The following is a 14,340-nucleotide window of genomic DNA, read 5'->3' as shown; positions in this document are numbered from 1 at the left end:
GGATAACAACAAGTATCCTGGAATAGGGAGTAACTACAGTACTGTGGAGAATACATCCAGTTTCATCAAGCAACACGATATATCTAGTTAGATGGTTTATGCAGTTGTAAATTTCACCGACTAGAGTAACAATCTACGTGATATACTGGAGTCATATGGTGAGAACACATCCACTACACCTAGCAGACTAATTACTGTACACTTAACTACACAAGTACAGTACTGTACAAGTTTTGGGATAAGTGTCACTGTGCCATTAACAAGTACTGTACCAGATTCTTTACTAATGACACACTTCACAGAACCAGGGTTACCAGAAAGTTTGTGTATGCAATGATAATGTGGCCAAGACCAAAAGTTCAAATGGTAGCTTTCTATAACATGTCCGTGCAGCTTTTTCAATATCTGTGGCTCGAGGAGAACACAGAAACCAAAGAAACAATTCATAACAGTAAAAGACATTACCAAACTTATATTTACTATGATCTTCATAAAAAAAATTTGCCTTCACATATAGCCAAGTAAAAATGCACAACAGTTATCATATAATCACAGAATAAAACATGAAACAAGATGGCGTTATGTCACTGCATGCATTGCTATATCAGTATTATTACTGTTAAAACTGTAGGAAACATTCTGTATACAGTAAATTAACACCATAATCAGATAAACTTCCAGAGAGGACTAAGTTTTCCCGGGAATGAGTGAGCCTGGGGCAGCATGATTAGGCTGTCATTTGCACTATCAAGTTTAGGCATATTATTGCACAAAGGAAGCTCTGCAATAGCATTACAATGTCCCCACAGCAGCAATAAGGATTGGTAGCACCAGCAGCAGTTTAAGCAGCAGAGTACAGTAGTCGCTACAACGCAGAATAAGCACAAGCTGAGGTGAGACTGACGGCTGCTTCACTTGCCTCTTTTTTTTTTACCAATGTCTATATTTTTGTATAATTTAAGCGTCTTTGTTAATAACCAATTAGATTTTTTGCACCATCTATGCCTGTTTTCTTCTTTTTTTTTTTTGCCAATTAATTTTTTGTTTCACATATGGGTCTTGTTTTCCAATTAATTTTTTTTTCACATTAGCTACTGGGTTTCCTTGCATATGTATTGAAATAAAATTATGGGAGTAAATTTTAAGTGGTTACTTGAATTGCTTACTGATCACATTAATATTTATTGAGAGATCCTGTTTCTTAATATGGCATTGTGGGCAGGAAAAAAAAGAGTACTGTATTAACGAACCTAGAGCCGTACATGCCAAAAGTGGTCAGCCGTCAGCACACGTGGAGGAGTGAGTCGCAAAAAAACAGGAGAACATCTGGTGTGCTCAGGTGCTGGGAACGTGCCAGGTGTCAAGTACATGATAGAACACTTGTTGAGATGACAGTGGCTTTACCTGCTTGTCGAGGTTTGTTTGAAGGTCCACCAACTTGTTGTGGGAGGGACCATCAGCATCAGCCATCCCACCAGCCGCCGCCTCCCCGCCCTGCCCAGAGGATACACCACTCAGCCCCTAACCTCCACTTCCATGACAAATCCCTTGTCACATTACTAAACACACTAAGTACTGTACCCATCCCATAACAAACAGTAACCAAGTTTGCACACAATACTGTATGACATTATATAAACACAAAAATTAATTATATTTTCTTTTCTTGGTTTATTTATATCACTGGTTTTTCACATATTTACTTCCCTATATGTCAAAGTTTTCCTCCCGTATCTGTCAATGTTTGGTTTTGCAGGCATTATGTACATTTGCTTTTGCATGAGGTATACATCCCAGTCCATTCTTAGAGATAAGCAACTCATCCAAATGTGAAGTACTTTACTGGGTTAAGAATATTTCTTCTCATCCACTGTATCCTTATGTTTCTTCACAGAATCCTTCACTTCTTAATCGAATAAGTAAATTAGTAAGACACCCTTCCCTCCAACAGTCCTTCACTTTTACGACCCCTAAGTAAGGTACTGCATCTCACAGTCCTTCACTTCACCAGACATTAAACAAGGGGTCCCGCTCACCAAGTTCTTTCCACCCATGCCCAGAAAGCAGGGGAGAGTCCAGGGTCAAGGGAGTTAACAAAATTCAGCCGCCAAAAGGTGATTACTGAAGGTCTTGAGCACATACAGTATTTCCTTGCAGTAGTTGGCCTTTTGTTCCATTATATGACAGTGTTTATCAGGTGGTTGTGTTGCTTTAAATCAGATAGAGAAATAAGGGGTGGGTAAGTCAAAGCATGATGATCTGGGAAGAGCAAGATAAGGGATTGGTTTTGCAACAGAATGACCATCAAATAGAATGTTTCTAACAATTGTTCCCACAGTTTGAAATAAATAATTCATCACTGTCTGACCCTCTAAATATTTTCATACACATTCCTCACTCTGTCTTTCTATAAAAGTGATTTATAACATCTTAATCATCCACATTCTACTGTATTTTTCATACAGATACCTCAGGACACATCCTAAGAATTTACTGCACCAACATCTGGAGCTAACCAAACTAACACTGTATCTCTCACTCAACTTGTGAATCTTCATCAAATTTTGTTCAATGGTGAGCCAGATAGTTGTGGAGTTTGAGCATCCTGCCCACCATTCCATGCAATATTGGGTATGTCTAGACTCATCTCTGGCATACCAATCTATATGCAAAAAAAGTGAACTATTTCTAGTTCAATTCAAAGGCAAGACCTGACTATATTTTATCAATAGCTCTGTATTGCTATTCAGCCACAAAACATTACAGCATTACATTTAATTTTGGGGGTACTGCATTCATATTTAGCTTCTAATACAACTCAAACTTCTATTGTCGCTGTTGGCAAATGTTAGGGTGACCCACATCCAATTCCTAGACATAAGAAATAATATAATCTGCTAAAAATAATATTTCTTTGTCAAGGCAATTTTGTTTTAAATTTACTTTCCAGTGTCAGTGAATTCTAAATGGTATACAGTGCTATATATTTTGACATCATCACTTTCACTAACCATACAAATCCTAAATATACGTACAAATGATCAACAAGACTAAAACTCAGGTGGTAATAGCCTGGCCTTCCAACCCCTCGGAAGTAAGTTATACTCCACTTCCAAGCAGAGTCCGAAGCATGTTATTTACTATCAGAGACGTACACACACACATCAACAATATACTCAACCTAATATTTCTAGCCTGGGGTTGATATCCTCCAGCATTATGGTAAAAAATATAGAAATAAAACGACTCAGAAAAAGAGTTAAAATGACAACCGACATCCCAAATTCAACGAGAGTCAGTACTGATAAAACGTGTATAAAATGAAGACAAAACACTTCAGCCATCAGGGAGGAGACACAGCACAGACACTTAGTACGAGAGGCTTATATAAGTGATGATGTACACTTGCTGCGTCTATGTCTTCTTAACATTTAAAGTGTTCCAATAGGCGACTACTGCCAGCCAGTCTTCTTTTCACATGTAAAGATGTTGCATTCTTTGAGTGGTGTCTTGTAAAACAAATCATCTCAATCAAACTCTACACTGTAACTAATTTTTCTTTTCTTTAGAAGTTCAATCAAATTACCACCATATGTGATTGATGGTCTTCCTGTAAAATATCAATGGAAGTACTCAAAAGACTTAAGTTTTCCAACACAATGCTCAGCAAACGTATAGGCTGGCTGAAATACTGAAGTTATCATAATGAATTTAAAATTTAACTAACATATCGACAGATGTATAGAAAGGAAGCAGGGATGACTCATGCAACCAAAGAGAGATTTCAATATCCTTACAATACAAAACCTGAACTACCAGCACACTGTAACAACTTTAATGACCAGCTCCTTACACTATTAACTAACAACATACAGCACTGGTACACTCTCATCTGAACTGTATGTAAGTGAGCCTTAACTTATCTTCTATATCTCATGAAACAATCAAGACAAAATACAATGACTTCAAGTGATGAAACAATTACTGATATGTTTACAGATTAACTACAGTCAAATTAATAATATTTTTATTATTATTAAAGAAGAAAAAATATAAATATATCTATAAACAATTTGAGCCACTCCAAACATCATCTATACTGGTAAATCTGGCCATGAACCAGGTCACTATGATAACCCTATTACAATCTGAACGAGCAATAACAATGTTGCAACTCAACTGGTGACACATCAACAAAATCTTAACAATCAATTCTAATAAAAGCCTGAGCCTCCAGATCCCTATAACCAGCACATTACCAGCTCACCTGAAGATTAGCCCCTGCTTATTACACCTGATGGTTAAAAACTCGATCACTACCTCTGTGAGTGTGTGTTAGGTTAGGTTAGCATTATAGGGTGGTTAATATTAAGGAGATCCAACTTACCAGTGTTATCAAAACCTTAACAAACTATTCCCTATAACACCCATAACAATCATATTACTCTTGTTATTAAAGTCTAAACTACCAGATCTCTACAACAACCAAGTTACCATAATCACCAAAACCTAAACAACCAGATCAATTACAGGTCCACTAACACAAACCTGACCACAGGAGGACAATATGATTACCCATAAATCACTTATGGCTATACTGTACTATCACAAATTCAAAAGGTAAGTTGAGGCCACAAAAGCAGTAGGGTTGGAATTGCACTTTCCCCTGACTGGCCAAAATACCTTAAAAAAAATAAAATCTGATCACAGTGCCTCTTTCATGAACTTCCAGGCCTGCAACACCTGATATACAATTCACCATAATGATATTATTATTCTTAATCCAAAAGAAAAGCCAAAAATTATTATTATTCAATATCCCTCACAAAGAAATTAAGCTAATGAATGAAATCAATTTCATCTTGTGTCAGCCAAAGTGCAGCCTTAAAAATTTCAGCTTTAGGACCAATAAATTTCTTTTACCTACAGAGTAAAAAATCCTTCATCAATTCTATATAATACTAGAGGCATGGGATACAGTGCAGAGAAACAATTTTCCTTGCTAAGATTACAGCACCAACATTCCTGATCTCATAATAGAAATTAATACCTTTCTTCCTGGTTATAATAAAAAGCCTTATACTGTATGAGATTAAGTCAACATATTGTATATGATGAAGAACTGAAGTTAATGAAGAAAATTAAATGTTAATAGACAAGACATTTAGACAGACAACAAGCACATCAGCAACAAATCCAAATTATATAGTTAATTACTGAACAGCATTGGTAGGAATAAAAAATATAATTCCTGGGATCAAATTTAATATAGGAAAAAATTAATTGCCTTTGTTAGTAACTTTTTATCAATGCTGTGTCCCGTACAACTGACTACACTCATTAACTTAACCACTAATATGAAGCACAAGTGTACGACTCTCTCTGATTATATTCTCTACCTGCAACGTAATTACCATCCTGATTATGTGTAAGAAGACGTCTAATTCACACTTCCCATGTTCTTCCAGATAAATGCTCAACTCAAATTTGAAATTTTCTACCTGAATTTAAATATTTTCTTCAATACTGTATTTAAAACTTGTTCCACAGCTTCAGAGTAAAAGCTTCCGTACTGTATCTTGAACTGAGACGTTTTAGTTAAGTTTCTTCCTTGGGTTAAATCTTGTTGCATACGATTACACTCGCAATAAACAGTTCAAGAGAATCTTATTTACTTGGTTGTCTGGAGCAAGAGTGAAACTGACCACACACACAACAATGAACAAGGAGCAGACACTGCATGTTCTATTCCCATTAAATCGCTAAAGTAAATCCTTCCCCGACACAGCTCTCTCTCACAAATGACAATAAATCATTCAATAAGCTGTATATAATCCACGTGGCCATTTCTGAACTGAACTGATTGAAAAAAAGATTGCAAACATATCATTACCTCCGTGTTTTACAGTTTTGTTGGGGTCTGGGTATCATGCCACACATATGACATACTCAAATGTTGTGAAATACATGTCAAGATATGTAAAATAGGGTCTATTTTGCATTAACTGGCAGTGAAGACTAGACACATATGGTTCTCCTTACTCTGACCAGTACAGTATATATGAACAGTCTTGTCTGCTGAAAATTAACCAAGACTGGAGCTGTACACTTCCTGGATCAAGAGAATGGCCGTAATGACCATGTTTTTCATCCTCAACACATTCAACAGCCATCTATCAACCTATCTATATACAGTACAGGGTATTTAACAGTCTATCCACTGACCATACCTGTCCCTGACTAGTGGTACAGGTATACTCAACAACTGCTGTCCACTCATTAACAAAAAGCTTTTCCTTGGTTCACTTCTAGTATCTGCACTCCCTTTTAACTGTCGTATGTTAATGTACTGTACTCCGACATACTGTACGCTTCAATAATTCACTACAGAATAAAAACTACTGTAATATATAACCAAGTAAACATACACAACTTAAGTTTGACCCATGATATTAGTACCAGGATAAATAAGAAAAACCATCCTGCTATAAGTGAATGCAGTACTACAGGGGTAACGGAGTGAATCCATTGTTAAAGGTGTCCTTAAGAGTGAGCGAGTTTCTGCATGGGCTCATAAAAGTTTGCAACACATCATGGATTTTTTTTCTCTGGTCAGGTTTCTAAATTCATATACTTTTATTCACTTATAATATTAATACACTACAACTTCACATGACAAACTCTCTTTCAATATACAATAATAATATCCAATTTACAAGTAGCATTATGCAGTACAAAGACTAAGTTTTTTTTTTCCTCTTGATTGAAATTTTTTTTACAGTATATTTATTCAGCTATAAACATTTACAGTATATAGAATGTCAAACAATTTAGCCAATGACTCAGAATCAAATACTAAAATTAAGACACTGTTGTAGAGTATTACCAGCAGCCAAAACAATAAACATTACCATCATCACCCAATAAAAACTAAACCTCCCCCTTCAAAAAAAAAAAAGACATTAGTATCCCAGGATGGCTTAAACAACACCTATCAAACCTATTAATGGAAGTCTAGGGGAAAAATAAAAAGGTCAGCACAAATCTAGCCATTTCTCGTCAAACAGTTTAACGTACTCAGTCAAAAGCAAGACAACTTACCGAGGGGGAGCCGTCGCCGTTGCTGGTGCCGCTCCCGCCGCTGCCTCCCTCCGTGGATTCTGTCTCACCATTGACCCGGTTACTCTCGGCACCATCGCCGGGAACTTTACCTAACTTGTACTGGCTTAGCTGTCATGGTGAAAATAGCATTAATATAATTACTACCTATAATAACAGGTCATAAGATCCTTTCAACATATGTATGATTTAATTACACTATTAGAGAACAAAAAGAAAGAGAGAGAAAAGAATGAGGGATAGAGACAGAGAAAAGAAGAAGAAAGGAAGATATGTAGATGGATAAAGAGGAACACAGACAGAAAAATAGGGATAGAGAATGTGAGAGATGGAGTCAGAGAAAGAGAGAGAGATAAGAGACAAAGAAAGATGGAGATAGACAAAGAAAAATAAACTGAATAAGGGAGGAGAGACAGACAGAGATACCAACCTCATCCCTGGTGTGGTTAAGGTCTTCCTCCAGTGATGCCACCCGCTCCAGGGACACGCGTAGTCTCTCCCGCACCTACAGGAATGGAGAGACACACACACACACATCAGCACCACAATATTACAGGTACTGCCACCATCACTGCTACATCCTCAGGCAATTATGACTGTCAAAGACTAACTCAAATTCAACAAAATATGGATAATTTTCATGAGTAATAAGAATAATAATAATAATAATAATACTGTAATAATACTCTAATAATAATAATAATAATAATAATAATAATAATAATAATAATAATAATAATAATAATAATAATAATAACAATAATAATAATATTAATAATGTACAGTAGCTAAAACAACTATCTGTGCAGGTGGGGGTCGATATGCTCCAAATTTTACGTGTGACTAGTGAAACCCCTCATATACAAATATTTATCGCCCGTGGCCTCATATTGTTTCCCACAAAGTATACACAGATAATTGTTTTAGCTACTGTACAAACTAGCTGTCAATATTCAAAACTACCACACATGCACATATATTAGTGGTAAATACATGCTTAAACACAGGTACAGACAGAACATCAAATTCGTCTCATTTCTCTAACAATCTTACTTTTTTTTTTAAATCTTATCACACATGTTAACACTGTATGTTTATCAGCTGTCTACATACACACAATTATTTAACTCGTCTCTATAGTTTTTGGTATGGTTCTCATTTGATTTCCATTCCAACATAAAACAGTTTGCCTCTCCAGCCATTACTCTCTCTCTCTCTCTGCTGTGAAGATAAAACTCCCATTTCTGTAACTTCTTTTAAGCTCCTCAAACTTATGAACTTGTACACTACATTATGAACATAAAGACCAGAGCTCACTTTACAGGCTTGTTCAACTCATTATTACAAGATGCAACATTTGAAGGAACAGAAAAAAAATGCATCGCTTATTTTATTTTATGAGATTTTTTTTTAAAGTGAAATTGGGGGTAAAGTGAGGCCCTACCCCCCCAGGCATCAGCCAATCAGATCACTTGATTGCGATGTGTATCCTAACTTCACCCACACACAGATTTAAACTGAGTGTGAGTGAGTGACTGAGTGTTTTTCCTTGTATTTTCTGAGGTATGTAAGGAAATGTATGTACAGTGCTGTATATGTATCTATGCATGTACTTACTTATGAATACTGTACAGTACATGTGTATGATGTACAAAATTACAGCCATCAATAGTGAGTGTGTTGACTTCATGACGATAGCAGAGTAAGTGAAATCTGGCAAACACACCCCATAGACTTCTCTCTCTGTCTGATGGTATGCTGAACTGTTCCCACTACTATTAAATTACAGTACTGTATATCTAAATTGTAGTTATTTTGTACTAGACAGACAGATGTACATACAGACACCCAGGATGGCTATAATGATTGGTGTGCAGCCAATCAGTGGGCGGGAGGGAGGGAGGGAGGGAGTGAAGGATGTACATTATATAACAGACTGTCAGAGGAAAGGAGAGATGGGGGTGAAGAGAGAGGGGGGGATCAGAGGAGGGAAGGAGGAAGAGAGGGAAGGAGGAAGAGAGGGAAGGAGGAAGAGAGGGAAGAGACAGAGAGGGGAGAAGGGGGAGAGGGAATGAGAGGAGGGAGGGAGGGAGGGAATGTAGTGTAGTGGGCGTTACCTTCTCATCCAGGGCCTTGTGGTGTTCGAAGAGGGACTTGAGAGCCTTGAGCACCTCCACCTCTGAGGAGACGCCTGACTGTGACGCCGCCTGCCTCTTCACAACTGTCATCCTGAGTGACCGCTCATGCCGTGACACCAGGCACTCCAGGTGTTCCAGTAGCAGCTGTAACACATGAGGATATGTTAGTCTACATCGCCACCTAATATCTGCTGCTGCACCACCAACACCTAACACCTGCAGAATGCCAGTTTTTCTAGTAACAGTTGTAACACTTGAGGTACATTAGTTTAACACCACCTAACACCTGTGGCACTCCAGGTGATCTAGTAATAGCTGAAACACACAAGGATCATTACTCTTCTGCCACTGAACACCTGCAGCGCCCATACACCTGTGTTTTGTATACCTTTCTCGAAGACACATTGACTGTGTGTGTCACTGGTACACTGACATCTGAACAGTGACTGATTCTGGCACCGAAGAAGCTGATTGTGGCACTCAAATCCCACAAAAGTGCCTCGCTGTTGAGTGTACGACACATCTATTAGCTAATATAAGAGGATAATTCTTACATAGGAACTTTTCACTGGTAAATCAATCAGCTCAATATAACAGGAGTTTAACCAAGTTACCAGGGTTTCAGGTACAAAATCATTTATATACACTAATCCTTATTTGTTTCTAGTGTGTTTCAACAGATATATTAACAACAACTCTAAGCATTGGTTCTGCTGTATATCACTATTAAAAAATTATATAGATTTATGACATAATATGGAAAAAACATTTTGACCAAGCGCACAAATTTATGCCAGCGAGCCCATGAGAGACTGACACTAGCGAGCCCATGAGAGACTGACACTAGCGAGCCCATGAGAGACTGACACTAGCGAGCCCATGAGAGACTGACACTAGTGAGCCCATGAGAGACTGACACTAGCGAGCCCATGAGAGACTGACACTAGCGAGCCCATGAGAGACTGACACTAGTGAGCCCATGAGAGACTGACACTAGCGAGCCCATGAGAGACTGACACTAGTGAGCCCATGAGAGACTGACACTAGCGAGCCCAACGAGAGACTGACACTGACACTAGCGAGCCCATGAGAGACTGGGACACTACATGACACTAGTGAGCCCACGAGAGACTGACACTAGTGAGCCCATGAGAGACTGACACCAGGAGCCCATGACAGAAGTACGTCACAGAGCTCTCAAGACAATATGTAAACAAAGACTCGATTGTGATCTGTTCCGGGACCAAAACAATAATACTGATACACTATAATACCTCAACTATGGGACGTCTGAAACCATGGTAACGGTGGGAACAAAAATAGTGAGGGGATATTGGAGGAGAGTGACAGGAGGGGGGGGAGGGAAACGTCCTGAAAGGTGATAGGAGGGGGAGGGAGGGAGGGAGGGGGTGATAACATGGTGGGAGGGAGGAGGTCTTGGGGGACAGGAGGGGAGAGGGAGGATCTTGAGACAATAGTGTGGAGAAGTGGGGAGGAGGGGATGGGGGAGGGAGGGTGTAAGACACCCCCTTTCTCTCCCTTTCCTCACCGTGTTATATCCCCCATCACTTCCTCCCTTTCCTCTCCTTTCTGCACCACCTCTCCCCACCCACACCCACCTTCTCCCCCACCCACACCCACCTCTCCCCCACCCACACCCACCTTCCCCCACCCACACCCACCCCACACCCACACCCACCTTCTCCCCACCCCACACCACCCCTCCCCCACCCACACCCACCTTCCCCCACCCACACCCACCTTCTCCCCCCACCCACACCCACCTCTCCCACCCACACCACCTCTCCCCCACCCAACCCACCTCTCCCCCCACCCATACCCACCTTCTGCCCCACCCACACCACCCACCCACACCCACACCTTCTCCCCACCCACACCCACCTTCTGCCCCACCCACACCACCTCTCCCCCCCACCCACACCCACCTTCTCCCCCACCCACACCCACCTTCTCCACCCACACCACCCCACCCCACCCATACCCACCTTCTGCCCCACCCACACCACCCTCTCTCCCCCACCCACACCCACCTCTCCCCCACCCACACCCACCTTCTGCCCCACCCACACCCACCTTCTGCCCCACCCACACCCACCTTCTCCCCCACCCACACCCACCTTCTCCCCACCCACACCCACCACCTCCCCACCACACCCACTCTCCCCACCCCACCCACCCTCTCCCCACCCACACCCACCACCCCCACCCACACCCACCACCTCCCCACCCACACCCACCTTCCCCCCACCCACACCCACCCTCTGCCCCACCCACACCCACCTTCTGCCCCACCCACACACCCACCCTTCTGCCCCACCTACACCCACCTTCTGCCCCACCCACACTCCACACCACCTCCCCACCCACACTCCACCACTTCCCCACCTACACTCCACCTTCTGCCCCACCTACCCTGAAAACATGATAGGTTCCCCCCAAGACCCACCTTCACTACCTGTCGACTCGTGTACCTGGCGATGTCTTTCTTTTGAACAAGTTATTATTATTATTATTATTATTTTCATCAATTTCTTCGTCTAAAATTATTTGAACGTACAGTAGGTTAGGTTAGGTTAGCGTTTGACTGGTTAGGTTTGGTTTGGTTAGGTTAGGTTAGGTTAGGTTAGGTTAGGTTAGGTTAGGTTAGGTTAGGTTAGGTTAGGTTAGCGTTTGACTGGTTAGTACGGTGAAATAAGTTGCGTTACCTATTCTTCACGTGATCCAATTTTAAAATAAGAATAACCAATATTTTTCAAGTCATTTTCAATAGATAAATGAATATTATACTCGAGTCTCCTGAGGACCGGTTGTTGAAGACTCGTGTGGTCATTCTTCCTCCCTAACACAAATCACGGTCGAGTTTTAGCTCAATTAAACCGCCATTACTTGAGTCGTTACAATACTAACACAAAATTATCGTCCACTGCGTCACGCCAATAAACACAGGTTACACAACTAATTCTGGGTGCTGCAGGTGTCACATAACTAACTACTGGTGTGATGCAATTAACAATCTGCCTTAATGTTGGATATGACGTAATGAACACAACAGTTGTGACGTCATAAATACAAGAAATTTGACGCCAGGAACAGAGGGGACGTCATGAATACAGGCATGACGTCAGATATGTGCATGACGTCATGAAGGTAATATACGTCAGGAACACAGGCATGACGTCACATAGGTGAATGACGTCATGAAGGTAATAAAAGGGAGGAGGCAGCAATAACTCACCCTAGTGTTGTTCCTCTCGGCCTTGAGCTCGGTGATCTCCTCATCTCGCTCCAGCAGCTGCTCCCGCGCGCCATTCAGCTCCTTAGTTAGGGTAGCGAACTCCTGTAACAACAACAAGTATGTAAGTTAGTAAATTAATGAAACACGAATACAATAAACAAGCGAATCACACACACACACACACACACACACACACACACACACACACACACACACACACACACACACACACACACACCACCCTTGCCTCTTTTCCTACGTTTTACGAGGGCAATACTTCGTCTGCGCTCCGACAGGCAGATCCCGACCAGGGTGGTGGTGGTCCCAGGGCAACATTCTTCCTCCGGGCGGTGAAGAAATGTATCTGACAATTAGACGTGATGCCTCCTGTTATACTGACCACCACCACCACCACTGCACTATACCATCACCATTTCCTCCACCACTACTAACACCACCACTACTAACACCACCACCACCGGCTTAACCTGACCTAACTTAAACCTTACTTAATCTAACCCGACCTTGTGTAAACTGACAAGACCTAACGTGAACTAACCTAATCTCTCCTGACCAGACCCACCCTAACCTAACCTAACCTCCCCAGTCACAAGGAAGCTTCCCAATACAGCAGGAGTAACAGAAGAAGGGGAAGAAGGAGGAGGAGGAGAGGGGCGGCAGCAGTATGCATGAGCCAGTACGGGTCATCACCTATGTAGATGAGAGCCATTTGTGAAGTGAAGATCACACGACGGTGCCTCAACCACACCCCAGGAGGCAGGTGTGTAATCCTCGCCTCCACACCTGATATCCCCTACCATCACCACACCTGACACCACCTACTACCCCCCCCCTCCCCTCGGCCAAGCACGGGATGATGTGAGGTGAGTGGAGCTAATGTTGACGGTGGGAATATACAGTATATAACATCAGTCCGTCACGTGCCTGTCATGTTAAAAACCTCTGGCGCACACTTAACCCTCCTCCCCCGGGTGCTGTCACAGGACTCGTCACTGTCAAGATCTTGGACTCAATCACCCCCCCACCCCCACCCCTCCCCAACCCAACCCTCCCCTCCTCCTCGTCTGTGTGGGTGGAGGGTAGTGGAGGGAGGGTGCTGAAATAGGTGTTGTAAAGGTCACTCCTCCTCCCCATTTACTAGTGACGTGAAGCAACCCACAACACCAAGATGGACGCCCAAGATGGCACCGATATTACCCAGAGACTGTAACCCTAACTAGACTGGTTTCCTTGTGTCCAGTTAAGTGAGAAAACAAAAACAGAAATTGAACCTTAAAGACTCTCCAAGATTTTAAGACCCTCTGGTGTGTGTGTGTGTGTGTGTGTGTGTGTGTCTGACGAAGAGAGGAAGAAGAAATAGCAGACAATGTGAGGGAGGTACAGTATAGTAGTCCCTGAGTCACCAATAAGGACCAAAGGAGAACTGAGAAAACAAGAAAAGATAAAAGGAAAAATACAAACTAGATCCCACACTGGTCGACCTTTATACTAGGAACCAAACACGAGACTGACCAACCTGGCTGACCCGTAGTGGTGAGGTCAGGTCATATTTACAGAACAACAACAACAACGTCAAACAAATACACGAGACAAGAACAAAAACACACACCTGCAATATTTGACAGGGGGGGGGGGAGTGAACCGTACTGTAAAAATTTTCACAGCGGGAGGAGGAGGATCGATCTGGGGTGTTCACTGCTGCGTTCACGGTGGCTGGCTGTTCACAATCTAGTATTTCCTACCATGACAAGACTTACGTTCACTTTCAAGCCTCGAATTTCTCAAAAAAGTAACTCTCTCTCTCTC

General features: G+C 41.6%; 1 protein-coding gene across 17 annotated transcripts in view; it reads right to left on the bottom strand.

Moving 5' to 3' along the window:
- LOC121876871 (liprin-alpha-4-like) overlaps positions 1-14,340 on the bottom strand; it is a 126,069-nt gene that overhangs the window by 53,746 nt on the left and 57,983 nt on the right. For 16 of the 17 annotated variants that reach the window (XM_042382389.1, XM_042382374.1, XM_042382378.1 and 13 more), the window contains exons 2-6: positions 12,514-12,615; positions 9,237-9,401; positions 7,550-7,624; positions 7,102-7,230; positions 1,405-1,494 (exon numbers count right to left, since the gene is read on the bottom strand). In XM_042382389.1, coding sequence (XP_042238323.1) covers positions 1,405-1,494; positions 7,102-7,230; positions 7,550-7,624; positions 9,237-9,401; positions 12,514-12,615 — 561 coding nt within the window. The remainder of the gene's footprint in view (positions 1-1,404; positions 1,495-7,101; positions 7,231-7,549; positions 7,625-9,236; positions 9,402-12,513; positions 12,616-14,340) is intronic. The other variant, XM_042382385.1, reaches the window with a different exon arrangement.

The sequence above is a fragment of the Homarus americanus genome, unplaced genomic scaffold, assembly GCF_018991925.1.
Source record: "Homarus americanus isolate GMGI-L3 unplaced genomic scaffold, GMGI_Hamer_2.0 scaffold50281, whole genome shotgun sequence".
Classification (NCBI taxonomy): Eukaryota; Metazoa; Arthropoda; class Malacostraca; order Decapoda; family Nephropidae; genus Homarus; species Homarus americanus.
This window is presented reverse-complemented; position numbering and strand designations above follow the sequence as displayed.